Raw genomic sequence first — 18,656 nt, 5'->3', positions numbered from 1 at the left:
GCACGGAATTCGTTTTCGCACACGCGTTTTATGTATAACGGACGGTATATGCTAAAATTATCTAATTATCTATTTCAGTTAATGTTGATGATTGCATTGTTCCTTAATCTTCGAATTGCATCCGGCTTATTATTTTTTGCAGACTGTAAGAGCAATATTATAAAAGTACACTTGAACTTTCGATTATGTCAAATAGAATTTCCGATTCTGGAGCTCCCAAAGGATCGTACAAAACGAAAGTATGTTTCGATGTCCATCAAACAAAAAGTGGAATTGCTGCAAAAAATGGATAAAGACATGAAGAATGTGACAGAGAGGTTAGTGAAAATGAAAAAATTTCGATTGACAAGTTAGTCGGTATTCTCGGCACGGCAATTAACGGGACTTGAACAGCGGAACTTTGAACAAGAAATTATGTCTGTTTATAGAATTAAAGAGAAAGTATTATCACATAAAATGAAGCAACTTAAACAACTAACATTGAAAGAAATGTTTAATAAAGTAAACAAATAATTATCAAGCTTATTTTTATTTATTTATTTATTTATTTATTTATTTATTTTTTGTGAATTTTGATACCCTTTAGATCATATTTGTTCTTTATTTCATAAATTACGGTTTCATATTTTTAATTTTAGAATTTCTGCATGCCATCTTACGAGATTTAAACTGATGATCTATAATCCGGAAAAATCAATAATCCGGAATCGCCGAAGTCCCGACGAGTCCGGATTAACGACTTTTGACTGTATGATAATTACATCCATTTTTATTTATTATTTATTGGTTTTAATTTACTCATTTAATTTACTCTGGTTTAGGGTTGCCACATTTGCCTACAAAATTGGCGATATGTCATAGACGGATGGAGAACCTTCTGGAACGAATTCTTACTGGTTTAGGCCAGAATGTTCTTGAACACAAGCCAAAAGTTATATAAACTCTGCTGGTACGTGGAGAGCTAGTTAGTATCGAGTCAGTTAGTTAGTGACAGTCCATCAAGTTGATAGACAGTCAGTGAGTGGAGAGTTGGTCTTTGAGTGCACTGAAAGAGTCTCTTAGTGTATCGCGGTTAGTGCATCATTGAGACAGTGTATTGAGCTCCAGGAACAACTGAACTGAGGAGCCGAGAGCTGCACTCTAGTGTATCGTCGAGTGCATCGCGATTTATAGTGCGGAGAGTCTCGAGAGCACGTAAAGTTCCGAGAACGACCATCATTATTCACTCATTAAAGATTTGAGATATTAGTGGGAGACATTATCTTGTTAACTTATAGTTTAATTTACAACTTAATAAACTTAATTACAGTTTAGTTAATAGCACAAATTTATTCGTAGTAGAAATAAAAATAAACATATATATCTTATTACACTAAAAGAAATCTCACTACTTTCTGATAATCGACACCCCTCACCAAAAATTCACAACAAAGTATTCATGAAGCGAAGTAGTATTAGGCAACCCACAATGTCACCAAAAAGTATTTATAAGGCAACCCAAGTATGCACATAGCATATGTCTGTTTTGATAGGTGCACAAAATGGATGTTGTAAAGAGAGCAGTTTGTACAATGCTCTGATGTTATTTAAATGAAAACAGATCACTGTGAACATGGGGAAAAAATAGTGCTTTATTACTGTTGTTTGTTGCTTAATCTATTTAATTCTACTTAATTTTATTCATTGATTGCTCTTGTACATAATTCTAGTTGTGCCACCAGTTTGAAAATAATTACTGCCTTCTGCAAATTAGCTTAGTGAAATATTAGTTGCCAACCAGTTCATAAATGCTCACAAAATCATCAATAAGCTCATAACATTTGGTGGACAGTGAGGATAATCAGAAAGTCTATTGCTATGAAATGTACAGGTATGGTAAGATAGCTTTCCCGCAAAGCAGGTTTAGGGTTGCCACATTTGCCTACAAAATTGGCGATATGTCATAGACGGATGGAGAAACTTCTGGAACGAATTCTTACTGGTTTACGCCAGAATGTTCTTGAACACAAGCCAAAAGTTATATAAACTCTGCTGGTACGTGGAGAGCTAGTTAGTATCGAGTCAGTTAGTTAGTGACAGTCCATCAAGTTGATAGACAGTCAGTGAGTGGCGAGTTGGTCGTTGAGTGCACTGAAAGAGTCTCTTAGTGTATCGCGGTTAGTGCATCATTGAGACAGTGTATTGAGCTCCAGGAACAACTGAACTGAGGAGCCGAGAGCTGCACTCTAGTGTATCGTCGAGTGCATCACGATTTATAGTGCGGAGAGTCTCGAGAGCACGTAAAGTTCCGAGAACGACCATCATTATTCACTCTAAATCCGTACGGACATTAAGAGGAAGAAAATAACATAACACTATCAATTTGAATCTTTTATGCTCAGTACTGCCAAAAATCCAAACTCATAAAAAATGACATTTGTGGACTGTTGAGTAGATTCCATGACACACATACTTGGAGTCATTTCATTCTCATTCTTTTTATTTTTACATTCTGTCACTAATTCCTCATCCTTCTTCTGTTTAATCAATTTATCCAGATTAAATTAAATTTTAAAATAATTAACCCAATTTTACAGTTATTAGTTACAGTTAATTATTAGTTAACTCAGTAATTCATCTGAAGACATGCCTGATCTTGAACAAATTGGTGTTACAACTGCAAATTCATAATAATTAATTGCTTCAGATTTAAGAAGATGAATTTCCAGCAATGTTACCCACTCATATATTAATAAGCAATGGGATTTGATCGAAATCCTTAAAGTCAAGATTGTGAACAATTATTTCAGATTTTTAATAAACAAATTTGTATAATTTAAAGGACACAGCTCAATAAATTCAGAAACTATGCATATGTCAGGGGTGGCTGCAACCCATTTCAAAAATCCCGAAAATGCAAACCATGCGCTAAAAATCTTACAAAATATCAAATAATTCTGAATATTGTTATGAAGCACTTGCATAAATGCACAAACACATATTTTCAAACTATTTTGCTAGCGAAGCAAAAATCATTTTGTTTAATTTATTAAGAATTAATTTATGTTTCAAAGCATCAATTCACACAAATCCCACCTATTTGATTTCTCAACAATTTTTTAAATAGTTGCTAAGTTAAGCTTCCTTTTTGGGGGCAAGGAGATGGAGATACTTTGAGGAAACTACTGTGTTTATACTTTTCTTTGTTTTAGAACTTGCAGTATGTATCAACAAATGTTGCAGATGAAATGTTAGAAAGAAGAGATGATCCCTTAAATATGAAAAAGTTTGGCAAGCTGTCCAATTATGCAATACATTATACCTAAAATTTTATCAATGGATTCATCAGACCGAAAAGCTTCATATATAGTTTTGTGCTATGAGAATAAATAACATAATTTCAGTCTGTGCTGTTCAAGGAAAGTCTTCATTCTGATATAACAGGACTGATATACTTAAATTCAACATTGAGTCCACAGACAAATTTCAAACAAATTTAATCAGTTTTTTTTCAAAATTGGATATTTCTGTTTGCTGTTTTCTTTTAGTCTGAACACTTCAGCCAAAAACTTTACAATTACCTTTTCTATTTCTGTGTATGACACATTACAAAAGTAACTTTACATATGGCAAACTTAGTTTACTCAAATATGATGTTTGACCTGTCACTGAAATCCATATAAATAAACACTCTTAGACTATACCATGTGATCTCTATACGATCTTATAAGATTCTTATAATCTCAGAATGATATATTTGTTCTAAAACTAAATTTGAAAATGATTTGGGTTTTACAAATTTCTGATTATAGAGATTATATATACAGTATAAAGACGATAATCCAGGTGTCCATTATACGGAATGATCTATAATCTGGACCTCAAAGGCCACAATTTTTTTTTTTTTTGTATGTTTTACGCATGCACTTAAAGAATGCACGCGCATACATTATGCATGTGCGTAATGTATGCTCTACGCACATGCACGTTAAAAGAAATGTTTAAAAAAGTAAACAAAAAATATTAAGCTTTTTTTTTTTTTTTTTGTAAAATTTGATACCATTTAGATCATAATTGCTCTTTATTTCATAAATTACGGTTTCATATTTTTAATTTTATAATTTCTGCATGCCATCTTACCAGATTTAAATTGATGATCTATAATCCGGAAAAACCCCTAATCTGGAATCGCCCAAGTCCCGACGAGTCCAGATTACGGACTTTGTACTGTATCACAAATTTGCAAATTCCAGATCTGAAAAAGTTAAAAATTCAGAATTCTTGCTAATACCTAGACCACAATCACCCCTAATATGTAGTCAGGAAATTTAACCATTAAAAATGTACACAGAAGTGTTTCTAAAATGTTCTTCCTACTTACAATGTAGTCAGTTTCATTTATTCCAAACCTTTCTCTAATATTTCGAAAAACTAGAGGGCAATATTCTTTCACTTTGAAATGGCTCGGCATATTTTCCCTGCAATACAAATTCAAATTTCAGAATTAATTCAAACTTTAAAACACTTATAATTTAATTCAAAACAAGACCAAAAGTCAGGACAAGAAGTTATGCATATTTTAAAGTTTTGAAGATTTCAGATCATATAAAAAAATATTACTTATTATTAAAAAGGGATGAATAAATGAAAATAAATTTAAAAAATACACAGCAGAATTATTATTTCTTCATTTTAAATTTTAATAGCAAAATATATGTTAAACATATAGAGCAGGAGCTCTCAACCAGGTGGGAATTCCCCCTTGGGGAAAGGGAGAATTTCATAATATCAGGAGAGGAATCCAGTCAACCTTTTATTAGCTATTCAGTATTTAGCTTCAATTTATGAATATAAAAAATACTTTTATTCAAGCTTTAGCATTTATCAACATTTTCAATACTTCTTGTAGTTTAATAATTAGAAAATACTAGAAAATAATCTAAATTTAAATAAATGGATACATATTTTTCAAGTTTTGGAAAGGAGGGGGAATGAACGTCTAGAAGTGTTGAAGGGGTGCATGGGGCAAAAAGAAGGTTGAGAACCCCTGATGTAGAATAATAAAAATTTTTATAGAGAAATATAGATATGTAATATACAATAATGTTACACAAATAGGAAACATGGGTAAAATGCATGTTCTTGCAAATATTTTATCTCACTTTGGTTTTTGTGTATAATGGTATGTATTTTGCTATGTTTACTCATTCCAGTCTTTTTTTTGGGGGGGGGTTGTCGCATCTGTGCCCACCTTTGTATTGTGATCATAAGTATTTACTTTTTGTACAAAATTATAGATCTTGTAATTCAATGTTAAAATATAAATGTAGATTGTATAGGAAAAATATCGCAATTTTTAGCTGAGATACAAGTATAAACACACCTGATAGGCCTTTAGCTATAATTGTTTGTTGATTTTTTGTCAACTTGGCGACTTTCTGAAAGTTTCTGCAAAACGCAATTTTTTGGAAACTTAGTTGCCCTTTAAAAAGTAAACAAAGTAAACAGTTGCCCTTTAAAAAAGAGGGAATATATAAGGTAATTTCTCCTGCCTTCTTATCATACCTTTGTGGTGTAGTGGTCAGCACACTCGACGCGTATTCAAGAGGTCAGTGGTTCGAATCCCGGAGAGGGCAATGCTCTTTTTTCATGACACCTGCTTCCAAATAACCTAATGTCTCTACAATATATACAGATAGATTGAGCTTTGTAGTCAGTTTGGTTCAAAGAGTTAGCTGAGTGAACTATTAATTCAGAATTGTACTTTAGAGTTTGCTCTGTGAGTGACAGCACTAATCTGCAATGTTTTTCCTTGAAAATTTGCCTTATCTCTATGTTCTCCTTAACCTGTTTACAGCTGTTCATTTTGCAATATTCTGTTATTTGCATATGAAATGGCCATGCAACTCTAACTGCAAAGCACCACCTAGAGAGATGATGACAAAGTTGCCGTGGAATAATGTAAAATATTCTCCTTCTCATTCTTTTTTTAAAAAATTCTTTCATACGTGCAAATAAATTTGCTCGCATTGCTTAAATGGGTGCTTCATGTTAATCATGGTATGATTTTCTTAAATGCACTAACATTAACCACAGCTAATACTCTCAGAATTTAAAGCTCCTGCCTTTCCTGGCAACACTCCGATTTCTACAGACTGTGCTTAAAGTGTTACACTATTATAACAGTGATGGATTATTCACATTTTCATGTTGTTGTGCAGCGATTTGATGGAACATGTTTTGATTAAGAAAACTTCACATGATTTATGTTTATTAACAGGAATAGAATTGGTATATGCAAGTTTTCAGAACATGGAAAAATATTCTTTGTGTAATATATTTATGCAAATAAAATCAAAACTTCATGGAAATAATGATTAAAAGCTTTAAAGTAATTTCATGAAGTTTAAAAGTAAGTGCTTTATTTTTATACCTTCTATATCTGTCTTACTTCGTTTTTTAATTTACTTAAGGTGAAACCTTCTTCAAGTTCATGATGTCTATGGAAAATTTTGAGAAATTAAAATGAAAACAAACTGCTGAGTGAAGAAATACTATCAAACTTATTCCTAAAACTGATATTACATTTACAGTTGAAAACGTAACATGATGACTTAGACTTAAAGAGAATCTAAAAATTTTAGTTGAAAAAATTAATAAATTAATTCCTTAAGTAGACAAATTGAAAATTTAAATGATATAAACTTAATTCAGGATAAAGTATCCATCAGCAATGATTACTGTATCAGGTACAGAAACAAACTTAAATGTTTATTGAAAGAGAAAGAAAATTTTGGCAACTTGACGTCTGAAAAAAAATTATGTTTAGTATCTTGAATGACAAATTTACTACCTTCAACTAAACTTTTCAGTTAATCAAACCATATTCAGGAGACCCAATATACAGAAAGAATTTTGGAATTCATCTGTATTCAATCAAAATCACTCACCTAAGAAAATGAAAAATTTGCTTATTCAAAAACTTATTTAACTGAAATAGTATTAAATGTAGTTTCTGGCTTTCAGTTAAACAGCAAAAATTATGAGAACTGCAAGTTACTTAAAGATCCTTATGGTCATAAAGATATCACTGACTCTTTCATAAGTTAGATTTTTTTAAACTGAAAAAATATTAGAACTTTTTCAAATGCTTCAATTATAAGAAAATTATCCGATAAGCTAGATATTGCTACATGAAATTTAGATTCAGTGCAAGAGGATTTAAAATCATATGGTCCATTGATTTGGATTGTATTAAAAATATTGCCAGAAAATCTAGTTTTAAATTTTATTTTAAGTGAAACACAAACTCAAAAAGTGATGTTAAAGTTTCTGATAGTCTGTCTTCTATAAAATGTGAGACTGAATGTCAAGAATTAACATTTTTAGCTTTACTTTGCAGCGGACCACACAGAGATCAGAAAATCATGTGTGCAGTCTCTGCAAGTCACTGTTTTTAAGCTTTTATGAGTCACACAACATGTCTCTGACATCACAGATGCAATAATTTGTTCTAGTTGACAGTACAAGAGACATAACTTAAGAACCAGTGTCAAGAGATTTTAGTGTTCTGCACTGTGTCTGTCGTCAAAGTCTCTCAACTCCAGGAGAGCTCACAAACCAATGATCTTGTTTTTCCTCTGATATCATTCAAAATATAGTGAATCAGAGGATGTAAAATACTACTGAAAAATTAAGGAGGTGTGATTAATTCAGTCTGAAGATATTTTCCATCAGAACAACATGTCAAAATGCTCTTGAACTCTTGACTAGAGAGACCCAGAATGCTCTTGAACTTTCAGCTAGAGAGACCCTTGTTGGCAGGTTCCTCGTGCCACAAGGACTATACTTCACTACAATAATTATTCTACGCTATCCATGAATGTAAAAATGTATGTATGTAAAAAGCTTCTCGTAATTGTAATAAATATGTTGAGTTCAATAATGCAGTAAGTATTACAAAACCTTGCAAATGTACTAATCATAATACGGAGTCAGATGTGTTACCTGCCACCCGTCACCACAACATGCTAGAAAATGTTTTCAACAAAATTAAAATGTTATAACTGAAATGAATTTGATCATCATTCATCTGAATTTTGTCCCGACAAACACTGTGAACCTAAAAATTAATCTTGCAGGAATTCTGGTCCTAAATCTCTCTTGTGTGATAAAAATCTCAGAAACCAAATGCTGAGGAAATAAACACAGAAGAAAGGGTGAAAAAGAGAAAGGGGAAAAAATTGTAACACCAATCAAATTTAATGCACCTAACTTTTAATAATCTAATTTTAACTTTCAATAATCAAATTTAATGCATAAGGTAATTTAAATTAATGATACAATATCACTTATGACTGTCACTGATACTAGAATTGAAGCTATAATTATTAGTAAAGACGTTCATAAACAAACAGGAAATCATTTTAAGTGCATTTTATAACATGTTGACTTTTTTAATAATCACAAAACTAAGCCAGTGCATTATTTTACAAGTGACATTCTAACAGATGGGGTAGTAAATCTTTTCATGCCTACCGCCTACTTCAAAGAAGTAAAATTTCCTTACCACCCACCGGGTCCACAGTACCTTAATTTAGCACAAATACGAAGAAATGTTTTTGAGTGGAGGTATAGTAAAAAATATATAGTTAAATTTATGCATTTGTTTATAATTTTACATATAGTTATAAAAGATAGAAAGTGTGGCTACCTGGGACATCATTCCAGTGAAACTGTTTCAGCTAGGAACTCTTTTAATTGTAAGAAATCATAAATATGGCTCATTTCATGGAAAAATTTTTCCTACCTTCACATATTGTAAGATGTGATAACCTCATAATGAGCACTATAGTCACAGAATGACGGGATAGCACTGTGCATGGAGAAATGGTTAAGTAGAGAACTAAACTTTTCCGCATGTATATGAATGTATGTATACATCCAAGTATTTTTAGCATGTTTTGATCTTCCTTGATCTCCGTTACTGGACAAAAACCTTTACTACCTACTGTGAATTTAAATCGCCCACTAGTGAGCAATAGGAACCAGGTTGATTCTGTCTGTAATATAAGATGAAGTATTTATAACTAACATTTCTGTTGTTGACAGTGGTATAATTGGTATGGATTTAATTAACATAAAGTTAGCATAAAGATGGTGTTCATATTTCTAAACTTGTCAAATATAATGATTGGGAAGATGTGCATATCTATATAATATTTTTCTCAATAAAAAATTCAAATTAAAAATAAGTCCTTATGCTACAAAAGAAGAAGTTACGATTATTGAAAATCTTATCTCTGATTACAAACCTCTTAAAACCATATGAATACTAAATTAACTACTTCAGTGAAAGATAAAACACAGACAATTAACCTTTTGTCAAAACAGACACTGCAGATAAACAAATACAAACTTGTTTAGCTGATGACATAATTGAACTTGTTCATCCAAATATTTTAGTGTAAACCAGTAGTAGTAAAAAAGAAAAATGGTGATCCTAGAGTATGTATATAGTAAGACAAATTAAACAAGAAGATTATATTAAAGTTTGGTAACCTTTACCTTCAAAAGAAGATTTACTCAATAAAAAACAAGATACTTATATGCATTATGCTCGTTATCAATGATTTAAAAATTGATTTCTTTCGTCCCCATTAGTGTTCATAAAAATTGGTGACATTACATTTTGCTTGCCACATACATATAATCAGCAATATCAGTTTTTACATGTAGCTTCCAGTTTATGTTCTCACCTTCTGTAATACTAACTACAATTTTCACTCCTGACAGCTGACAAGATGTATTGTATTGGAAATTGTGTTAGAATTATTTTCATGCATGGAGTATTTCACATACAACTGGCCCACTTAATCTGCATGGAAAGGTGACCTCTGGTAATAATCTATTACAAGTAGTTGTCTATAGTACTATGGTGAACAAAACCCAAACAAACAACGAAGCAACTATCATAAACCATTATTTATTTTATAAATAAAAAGTGCGAACAATATTACACGAGGTTCTTAAAATGCCCTCCTTATTACATAGTCAATGCAGCATTCAGCAGAGGATGTTTGGGACACATTTTTGTACTTGAAATATCCTTTCGGCTAAACTAATTTAAAACATCAGTGTCAGATATCCCAGTGCATTCATGAATGTTCTCTTTTTGTTGATTAATCACTTGAGAAATATTTTAGACAGACTTTCAAATATTCTCAAATATAAAACTTTCAGATATTCCAAATATAAAACTCATAAAAAGTTAATTTTGGAGAATGCGATAGCCATAAATTTTTGCTTACTCAGGGTATGTACACTTTTCTGCACATGGAAATTAAGTACTTTTAAGGACTTTTAAGGACCATTAATGAAAAAAATTAAGGACCTACGAGCAAATGGGAACTGAACAAATTCAATTAAAAATACTATCTGTGCATGAACTTCACTTTTGTAATACCGTCCAAGAAACAAAAGTAGGCTGCATTACTATTAAACATAACTTAATTAACATAATTATTAATAAGTTATAGAATAAAATAAAACTTTATGAAATTTATCAAGTAGCATTAAATATTTTACACTTATAATAGTTGGGCATATTAGAAAGAAGATAAGTGACATTTTATTTACGTTTTACTAACAGTTAGATTTATTAAGATTGTTGTTTGACTTCTAAATTAATAGTTAGCTTTATGTTGATTTTTTCTTTTATGTCTCATTTTGCCACATACTTGCTCAGTCTAGAGGTTTAGTAAATAGTAGGTAGATTTTATGCCAAGCAGCATAGGTTAAAATGAGAAGTAAAATCATAATCAGCATGATTTGTAACAAAAGACTGGCTGTTGTCACCGCTGCTGCTTGTCTAGAGAGAAACCTGCTGATCAGAACAAACCTGAAAGGCCTGATGTAGGCACGGCTGGCAGGTTTTGAAAATTAGTTGGGCTCTGCCTGATGCAGTTAGTGTCGTAGCTTCGCATAGAGTTCCAGAGGTTAAAACCCAGTTAATATACATTAAGGTTTCAATAAGCCAATAAAGCACCAGAAGTGATCAGTTGCTTTGTATTATTTTAAATGTCACTAGATGCGAAGAATAAGTTTTACATTAATTTTTACATTTTTGTGTTTTGTCTTGTGACCACAGTAAGGATTAATGACAGGTAATAATTCGCTTTATTACGCAGATAATTTTTAAGGGTAAGCAGTTAGTTATAAATAATTAAATTAAGTAGTTAGATACCCTAACTCATTATAGATTTACATGGCCACTATTAAATTTATCTTTTAAAAATATTTGTTAAAAAGGCACTGTTAAAATCACAGTCTATTAACATGTCACAGTTTAAAATATATGTAATTTACGACATTGATTCTTAAACGATACTGGCCCACCAGCGGCTGAGCGGTAAAGTAGCTGAACACTGGTAGTTCGGTCCGAGGTTCGAATCCCATGAACGGGCTGGCTGCATGGGCGTTTTCGTGGTTTTCCCCATGTGTAACTTGTATATGAGCCAGTTTTCCTTAGAAAGTCCTCCACGAAGACATTTCTCTCCTTAGGCAGATAGCCCTCAAGGCTTTGCAACAAACACATACACACACTTAGTCTTAAATGGTACTAGAATAATTACACATTAAAAGCTACAAAACATGTGTAGCAACAGTACTCAACAAAATATTTATGCATCTTTTTAACTTGAAGCCTTTGCAGACATTCTGGCTAATTTATATCAATTTCCTTCTCTTTAAGCATCTTTTCTAACAATTAGAAATTTGTTTAAAATATGCAAACCAGTGTTCTCACTAGTTTCTGTGTGCTTTACCTCCTAATTAATTAGTCTATCCACAATGTACATTATGAGGTCACAATCCACATTATGAGGGTTTACTTGATCTGATAAAAGTTAAATAGTCGAAAATCCCAAACAGATGTGAAGCAAATTATCGCTCTGTGTTAAAGTAACTACAAAGGTTTAAATAAGCATCTTATTTAAAAAGGACTTACAACATAAAGGCATGTTCTGATGCTAACAAAATCAATTACAATTAAACAAGAAGCGTCAAATTCAAACTAAAAATGTAGACTTGGTGATCAAATATTATAGAATTTAAATTTAATTTAAGCTGGCTCAGTAACCCAATCTTCATAACAAATTCAAATGTCAGAAGCGATAATGCAAAGACGAATAATTACAAATTATCAGAGCTGAGAGGAACTAATGCAGCGAGTATGTGGAGATCAGAAACACACTCTGTCTTGCACTCCATACACCTCAGTTTAAAAACTATCTAAGCAATTTGCATTCTGGTGAGAAAACGGAAATGGGAAATTATAGTAAAGGCTGAAATTACAAACAACTGATTAATTTACATAATAATAACTGTACATACTAATAGCAGTACATATCTTTGAAGAATCTTTCTTCAGCATGTTTCCTTTTCATTTTAGAATTTAAAGATTTCTATTACTCTAAAAACACTAAATTTAGAAAGCATATAAAAAGCTGCTAATTTTATTTCTTTAGTAATATGAACATTCAGAAGCAATATGAAATATATATGGTAAGGGCTGGTTACAGAGACGGTGTGGCAGAATTTTTAGAATTAAGTGATACACCAAGCAACAAAATCTAGAAATGGCAAAACTTTTAGAATTTAGTGCAGGCACTGGAAGCAGAATTTAGAAAGGCAATAGGCAGCAGAATTTAGGATCTGCAGAGATTGCATCAGGTGGGAAAATGCCCAGCCCTGTGTATATGCATCAGACATATACAGTCAAAAGTTGTTAATCCGGACTCGTCGGGACTTTGGCGATTCCGGATTATCGATTTTTCCGAATTATAGAACATCAGTTTAAATCGCGTAAGATGGCATGCAGAAATTCTAAAATTAAAAATATGAAACCGTAATTTATGAAATAAAGAACAATTATGATCTAAAGGGTATCAAAATTTACAAAAAAAAAGCTTAATATTTATTTGTTTACTTTATTAAACATTTCTTTCAATGTAAGTTGTTTAAATTGCTTCGTTTTATGTGATAATACTTTCTCTTTAATTCTACAAACAGACATAATTTTTTGTTCAGTTACAAAGTTCCGATGTTCAAGTCCCGTTAATTGCTGTGCCAAGAATACCGACTAACTTGTCAATCGAAATTTTTTCGTTTTAACTAACCTCTCAGTCACATTCTTCATGTCATTATCCATTTTTTGCAGCAATTCCACTTTTTGTTTGATGGACATCGAAACATACTTTCGTTTTATACGATCCTTTGGGAGCTCCAGAATCGGAAACTCTATTTGACATAATCGAAAGTTCAAGTTTACTTTTATAGTATTGCTCTTACAGTCTGCAAAAAATAATAAGCCGGATCCAATTCTAAAATTAAGGAACAACGCAATCATCAACATTAACTGAAATAGATAATTAGATAATTTTAGCTTATACCGTCCGTTATACATAGAATGCGCACGCGAAAACGTATTCTGCGCTTGCGCACACGCAAATGCGCAGTCGTAAGAGGTCTTACGCGCATGCGTAAACGCGTATGTGCATGTGTCAACGCGGCGCATGATCAGAAAGTTTTTAGCTTTGAGGTACGGATTATAGATCATTCCGAATTATGGGTGTCCGAATTAACGACTTTTGACTGTAATATGAATCATTTAAATTGTCAGTTTTCAATTTCTTTAATAAAAAAAATTCTTTCTATAATGCCTGTCCTTCTGATAAGAATAAAAGCATTTCTGATATTTTCTATGCTTGTGTCTAGTGAAAATTATAGAAAGTAAAGAGAAGATAAACGTGTTAAGAAAAAGATTCTAGTATCAGAAGTAATGCATTCAAACATTATGTTTTCTTTGTTTTTCCAGACCTTCTCCAAAAAGTAAGAAATACACCGTAAACTTTCTGCAAAATACATTCGTTACGCGTTAATAGCATGGAGACATTTTTCTGTAATTTTCTAGAATCTATAAATTATGCCTTCAAATACTTCTAAACTTTCTAAGCTGCAATGTCTGAAATCCTAAAGAAAAATTTTGTAACAGTAAAAAGCCAGAAATATTTTGAGCAAAAATATCAAAAGGAAAAGGTGTAACATTAATTTTATAGAGAAAACTGAATATTCTGAGAATTCTGAATACTCTGAGACAATTCCATGGGAAAAACTCTTACCACGAAAATATTTAAAAAGACATTTTAAATTATTTACATAGCTATTTTGCTTTTGCTAAAACTGTTTCGTTAATTGTGCTTTAGAGCATTATACCTTGCTTATTTTGCAGATTCAAAATATTATATAATAAGTGGCCAAAATGGAACTTTATAATATGACAGCAAAAATTAAAAACGTTTTATTTTAATGTTATTTTTTAAACATAATTTCAATATTTTACCACTATTTTAATAAAAATTATCCATGTTACAATGTTTTAAAAAAATTGTCGATAAATTCTCAGATCTCGAAATTAAAACTTTTCTACAGAAACTGATCTTAAAATCGCCAAAATGCTGATAAGTCGCCGAATTCAGAGCCGTTTAGTAAAAGAATTCACGTCCCGAAAAGCCAAAAGTTGTTTAAGAGCTCTTCATTAGAAAAAATGAAATCATTTTGAAATACTTATGCTGCACTTCTTTTACTATAAAACTCGAAAATCAAACAATTCATATTAGAAATAGGAATGAATTATAACCCATTCAAAAGATAATCATATCAGTCAGTTGAATCACCGAAAGTAAAAAACGAAACAAAACAAAACAAAAAAAAAAAAAAAGAGAGAAATTTCAGATGATTAAAATTAAGGACCTTCTACCGATTTTGGCCAAAATTAAGGACTTTTAAGGACCAAAAATCAAGTCCAAAAAACTTAAGGACTCTTAAGGATCGTACGAACCCTGTTACTTTATGATCTTAAATGAATGGTGCATTGACTATGTAATAAAGATTATTCAGAGGTATTGCATGCAAACTCATTTTGTAGTAAGAAGCACTGGAATCATTCATTTTTTGTCAGCTGGGAGCAGCTCTCAAAACTGCCATGATAAACTTCTGGATTTACACTACAGTTAAAAAAATCTGATGTGCACACCACATGACTTCCTTGTACAGAATATTAAATTCTACGTGCTTTTTCATTTAAACTTATTTCCTCGAATTTTATTAGTGTTAAGCTCTGGGAATGACTGAACCGAAGAGTCAGGAGCTGTGCTCTGTGTGTCATCGAGTGCATCGCGAGTTGTAGCGTGAAGAGTTTCGAGAGTACGTGGAGTTCCAAGAACAATCGAAGAGTCAGGAAGCTGTACTCTGGTGCTTTGCAGTGAAGCTGTCTCCACCGTTATCACCTAACAGTGTAAAAGCTGTGTCGCTGATTGTTCCAACAAGTGTATAGTAGATCTTTGATGACTGTAAAAGTGTTTTGGAGCTGTCCTGATTAATATTGGTAAATAAAATGTGTTTCGATACTTCATCAAGTGTCATCGTTACTCACTCTAAATCTACGAACCCCGTACGAACGTGAAGGAAGAAAATAATGTAACAACTGGTGTCAGAAAAGAAAAATGCAACAACTGGTGTCAGAAGTGGGATTTGTGAGTGAATGCCAGTGATCCGCCTGCAGAGGAAAGCCATGGCGGAGGAAGCAAAGACTTTGATGGACTTCTTAGCCAAGATCAAAGCTGGACAGGAAGAGATGAAAACTGAACTGAAAGAGTTAAAAGCCGGATATGTCGAGATAAAAGCCAGATATGCTGAGATAAAATCTGGATATAAAGAGATGACAGCTGAGACGCAAAGACACACTGAAAGAGATGAAAGCGGGACTGGAAGATAAGAAAACCTGGCGAGAAAAAATAAATGTCGGCCAAGAAAAAGTGCGAGAGCAACTCCAACAGGTGAAAGTGGAGCCATAAAAGACGATGTGGAAATGAGAGATGTGGCTTCTGAAGAATCAAGGGATGAAGAAATGAAGGAGGTAACTAACAAACTGCCTGAGAAAGATCAAGAAATGATGGATGAAGCATCTAACGGGATTAATGAAAAGGAACGAAAACATGAAGAAATAAAAGACAGTAAAGAAGCTTTTGATTCTCAAGTGCCTGAAGTGGAAGAAAGTGAAAATGCGACTGTTAAGTTCTTCGAAACTGATAGTGAAGTTATGAAAACACAGACAGCAAGTGTTGAACCATCTGAAAGTTCAAGTGATGCTGAGGTTGAAAAAGCTGATGTACAGCTGAAGCAGTGTGCTCCAGTATTGCAAGAAAATTCAGCCCCCTGACAAATTATGCATGCGTCTCATAGCGCTGATTGTACAGACAAGGACTTGATTCTAAACCTGGATACTCGTGTTTGTGAAGAATTGAGTTCCCTTCATGACTCTGATGGAGAATTTTGTGCTGGTTCCCAGGAAACGAAGGAAAATAAGCATGTACTATCTGCTAAAAATACTGAGGTGAATTATATACATGATGCGAATAAACCACAGAGTGGTGAACGAACTGTTTTAGATCTTCCAATGGATGAAAAGTCTGAAAGGACTGAATTTTCAGACTGCGACATGAAAAACAGAAATGCATCTGAGAACTGCAGTGGAAAAGTATTTGACCTGGGTATAAATAATGAAAAGACTGAGACTGAAATTCATTTAGAACCTTTAATTTGTATATTTTAAAATTGTTATGTGTTTAATTTGTGTATGTAAGTTGTACATAGTGTAAATATTTTTTGCTTTAGTTATGTTACCTATATGTTTTAAAGCGATTTTATTGTATTGAATTTGGCTTCTGACCAAGGGTTCTACTGCCTACTATTTACATAGTGAAATATTTTTTGCTTTAGTTATGTTACCTATATGTTTTAAAGTGATTTTATTGTATTGAATTTGGCTTCTGACCAAGGGTTCTACTGCCCGGGACGTGCAGTCCTTGGGAGAGGGCAGTGCTATGAAATGTACAAGCGCAGTAAGATGGCTTGCCCACAAATCAGTTTTAGGGTTGGCATAAAATAGAAAGGGAAGGCAGGATTGCCACATTTGGCAAGAAATCGCCCATTTGGTGACAAAATTGGCGATATACCACGGAAGGATGGAGAACCTTCTGGAACAAATTCTTACCGGTTTAGCCCAGAATATTCTCGAACACAAGCCAAAAGCTATATAAAGCCTGCTGGTCCACAGTCAGTTAGTAGTGTACCTCGTCTAGTGAGCTGATAGTCATTGAGCGAGTGTCTCAAGTCTAGCGCCAAGTTGGTCGTCGAGTGCATTGAAGAGTCTCTTAGTGCATCATCGAGAGTGTGTGTTAAGCTCCGGGAACGACTGAACTGAAGAGTCAGGAGCTATGCTCTATGTGTCGTCGAGTTCATCGCGAGTTGTAGCATGGAGAGTCTCGAGAGTACATGGAGTTCCGAGAACAGCCGAGTTGGGAAGCTGTACTCTGGTGCTTTGCAGTAAAGCTGTCTCCACCGTTATTGCCCGACAGTGTAAAGGCTATGTCACTGATTGTTCCAGCGAGTGTACAGTATATCTTCGACGACTGTAAAAGTGTTTTGGAGCTGTCCTGATATTAATATTAGCAAATAAAGTGTGTTTCGATACTTCATCAAGTGTCGTCGTTATTCACTCCAAATCTACGAACCCCGTACAAACGTGAAGGAAGAAAATAACGTAACAACTGGTGTCAGAAAAGAAAAACGTAACATAATATTAGTAACCATTTTCCAAAAAATAATATTTGCGAAAATAATCTTTTTGATGAGGTGTCATTGGTAAAAAAAAAATATGTTACTGAAGAAAAAATTAAATGTTGGTTGTCTGCAAACGCGAAAACAAACAAAAAATGGGCGGAGTTATTCCTTCATTTTAAACAGAAAAATAATCCTTTTGAAAATATTTTGAAAATTGTAGAACAAGCGCCTTCCCCTCCAGGAACAGAACGAGTTTTTTACAGTATCAATAAAATATCGACAATTGAAAAAACGCAGTTGAACATTAAAACTTGAAAATCTGTATTAAGTGTAAAATATAATTTGACCAATTGATATGAGAAATTTTATGATATTTTAATAAATGATCCAAATCTATTGCAAAGTATTCACTTTTATGGTCTCTTTTATGGTCATAAAAAATATGACCATAAAAGAAAAATCATAATTTTTTTTAAAGTAAAATTTTAAATTAATTAAAAAACTTTATATTCAAATTAAAGTTTTTTACAAATATTTGTATAGTTAACAATAGCTAATAATAAATACATTTTTGTATATTTACAGAAAAGTATATGAATGTATACAATAAAATATATTTTTTTAATTATTGGTCTGCTTTCATAACTAAGTTACAATTCACATTTCATTCTATTTGTCCCGCTTTGTCTCAATGAAAATGTGGTCATTTTAGTCAGCAGAGGGATGTTTGCGGCAACCCTATTGTTCGTTTGTTTACATACTGCGATCAGTTAGCGTTTTTGAACAAGCAGATGGAATCAAGAGGTGAGAAATAATTTATTCTTTATACCGATTATTTCACATTTATAATTTCATTGTAGATTAATTCCGAAATAAAATATGCTTATTTTTTTATCGAAGGATGGAAATTGTTCATGCATATCTGTGTCTGCATCAATGGAGATTAATTGCCTGAATGATTTTTTTTAAGTGAGCTTTCCCCGCCCTTTTTTTTT

General features: G+C 32.5%; 1 protein-coding gene across 2 annotated transcripts in view; it reads right to left on the bottom strand.

Annotated features, from left to right (window-relative positions):
- LOC118182160 (phosphatidylinositol 5-phosphate 4-kinase type-2 alpha-like) overlaps positions 1-18,656 on the bottom strand; it is a 131,330-nt gene that overhangs the window by 38,469 nt on the left and 74,205 nt on the right. For both annotated transcript variants that reach the window (XM_085806552.1, XM_085806553.1), the window contains exon 3: positions 4,361-4,457. In XM_085806552.1, the coding sequence (XP_085662678.1) occupies positions 4,361-4,457 (97 nt within the window). The remainder of the gene's footprint in view (positions 1-4,360; positions 4,458-18,656) is intronic.

This window comes from Stegodyphus dumicola, chromosome 12 (assembly GCF_044657685.1).
Source record: "Stegodyphus dumicola isolate Sdum_Otavi_A_Nest chromosome 12, ASM4465768v1".
Classification (NCBI taxonomy): Eukaryota; Metazoa; Arthropoda; class Arachnida; order Araneae; family Eresidae; genus Stegodyphus; species Stegodyphus dumicola.
This window is presented reverse-complemented; position numbering and strand designations above follow the sequence as displayed.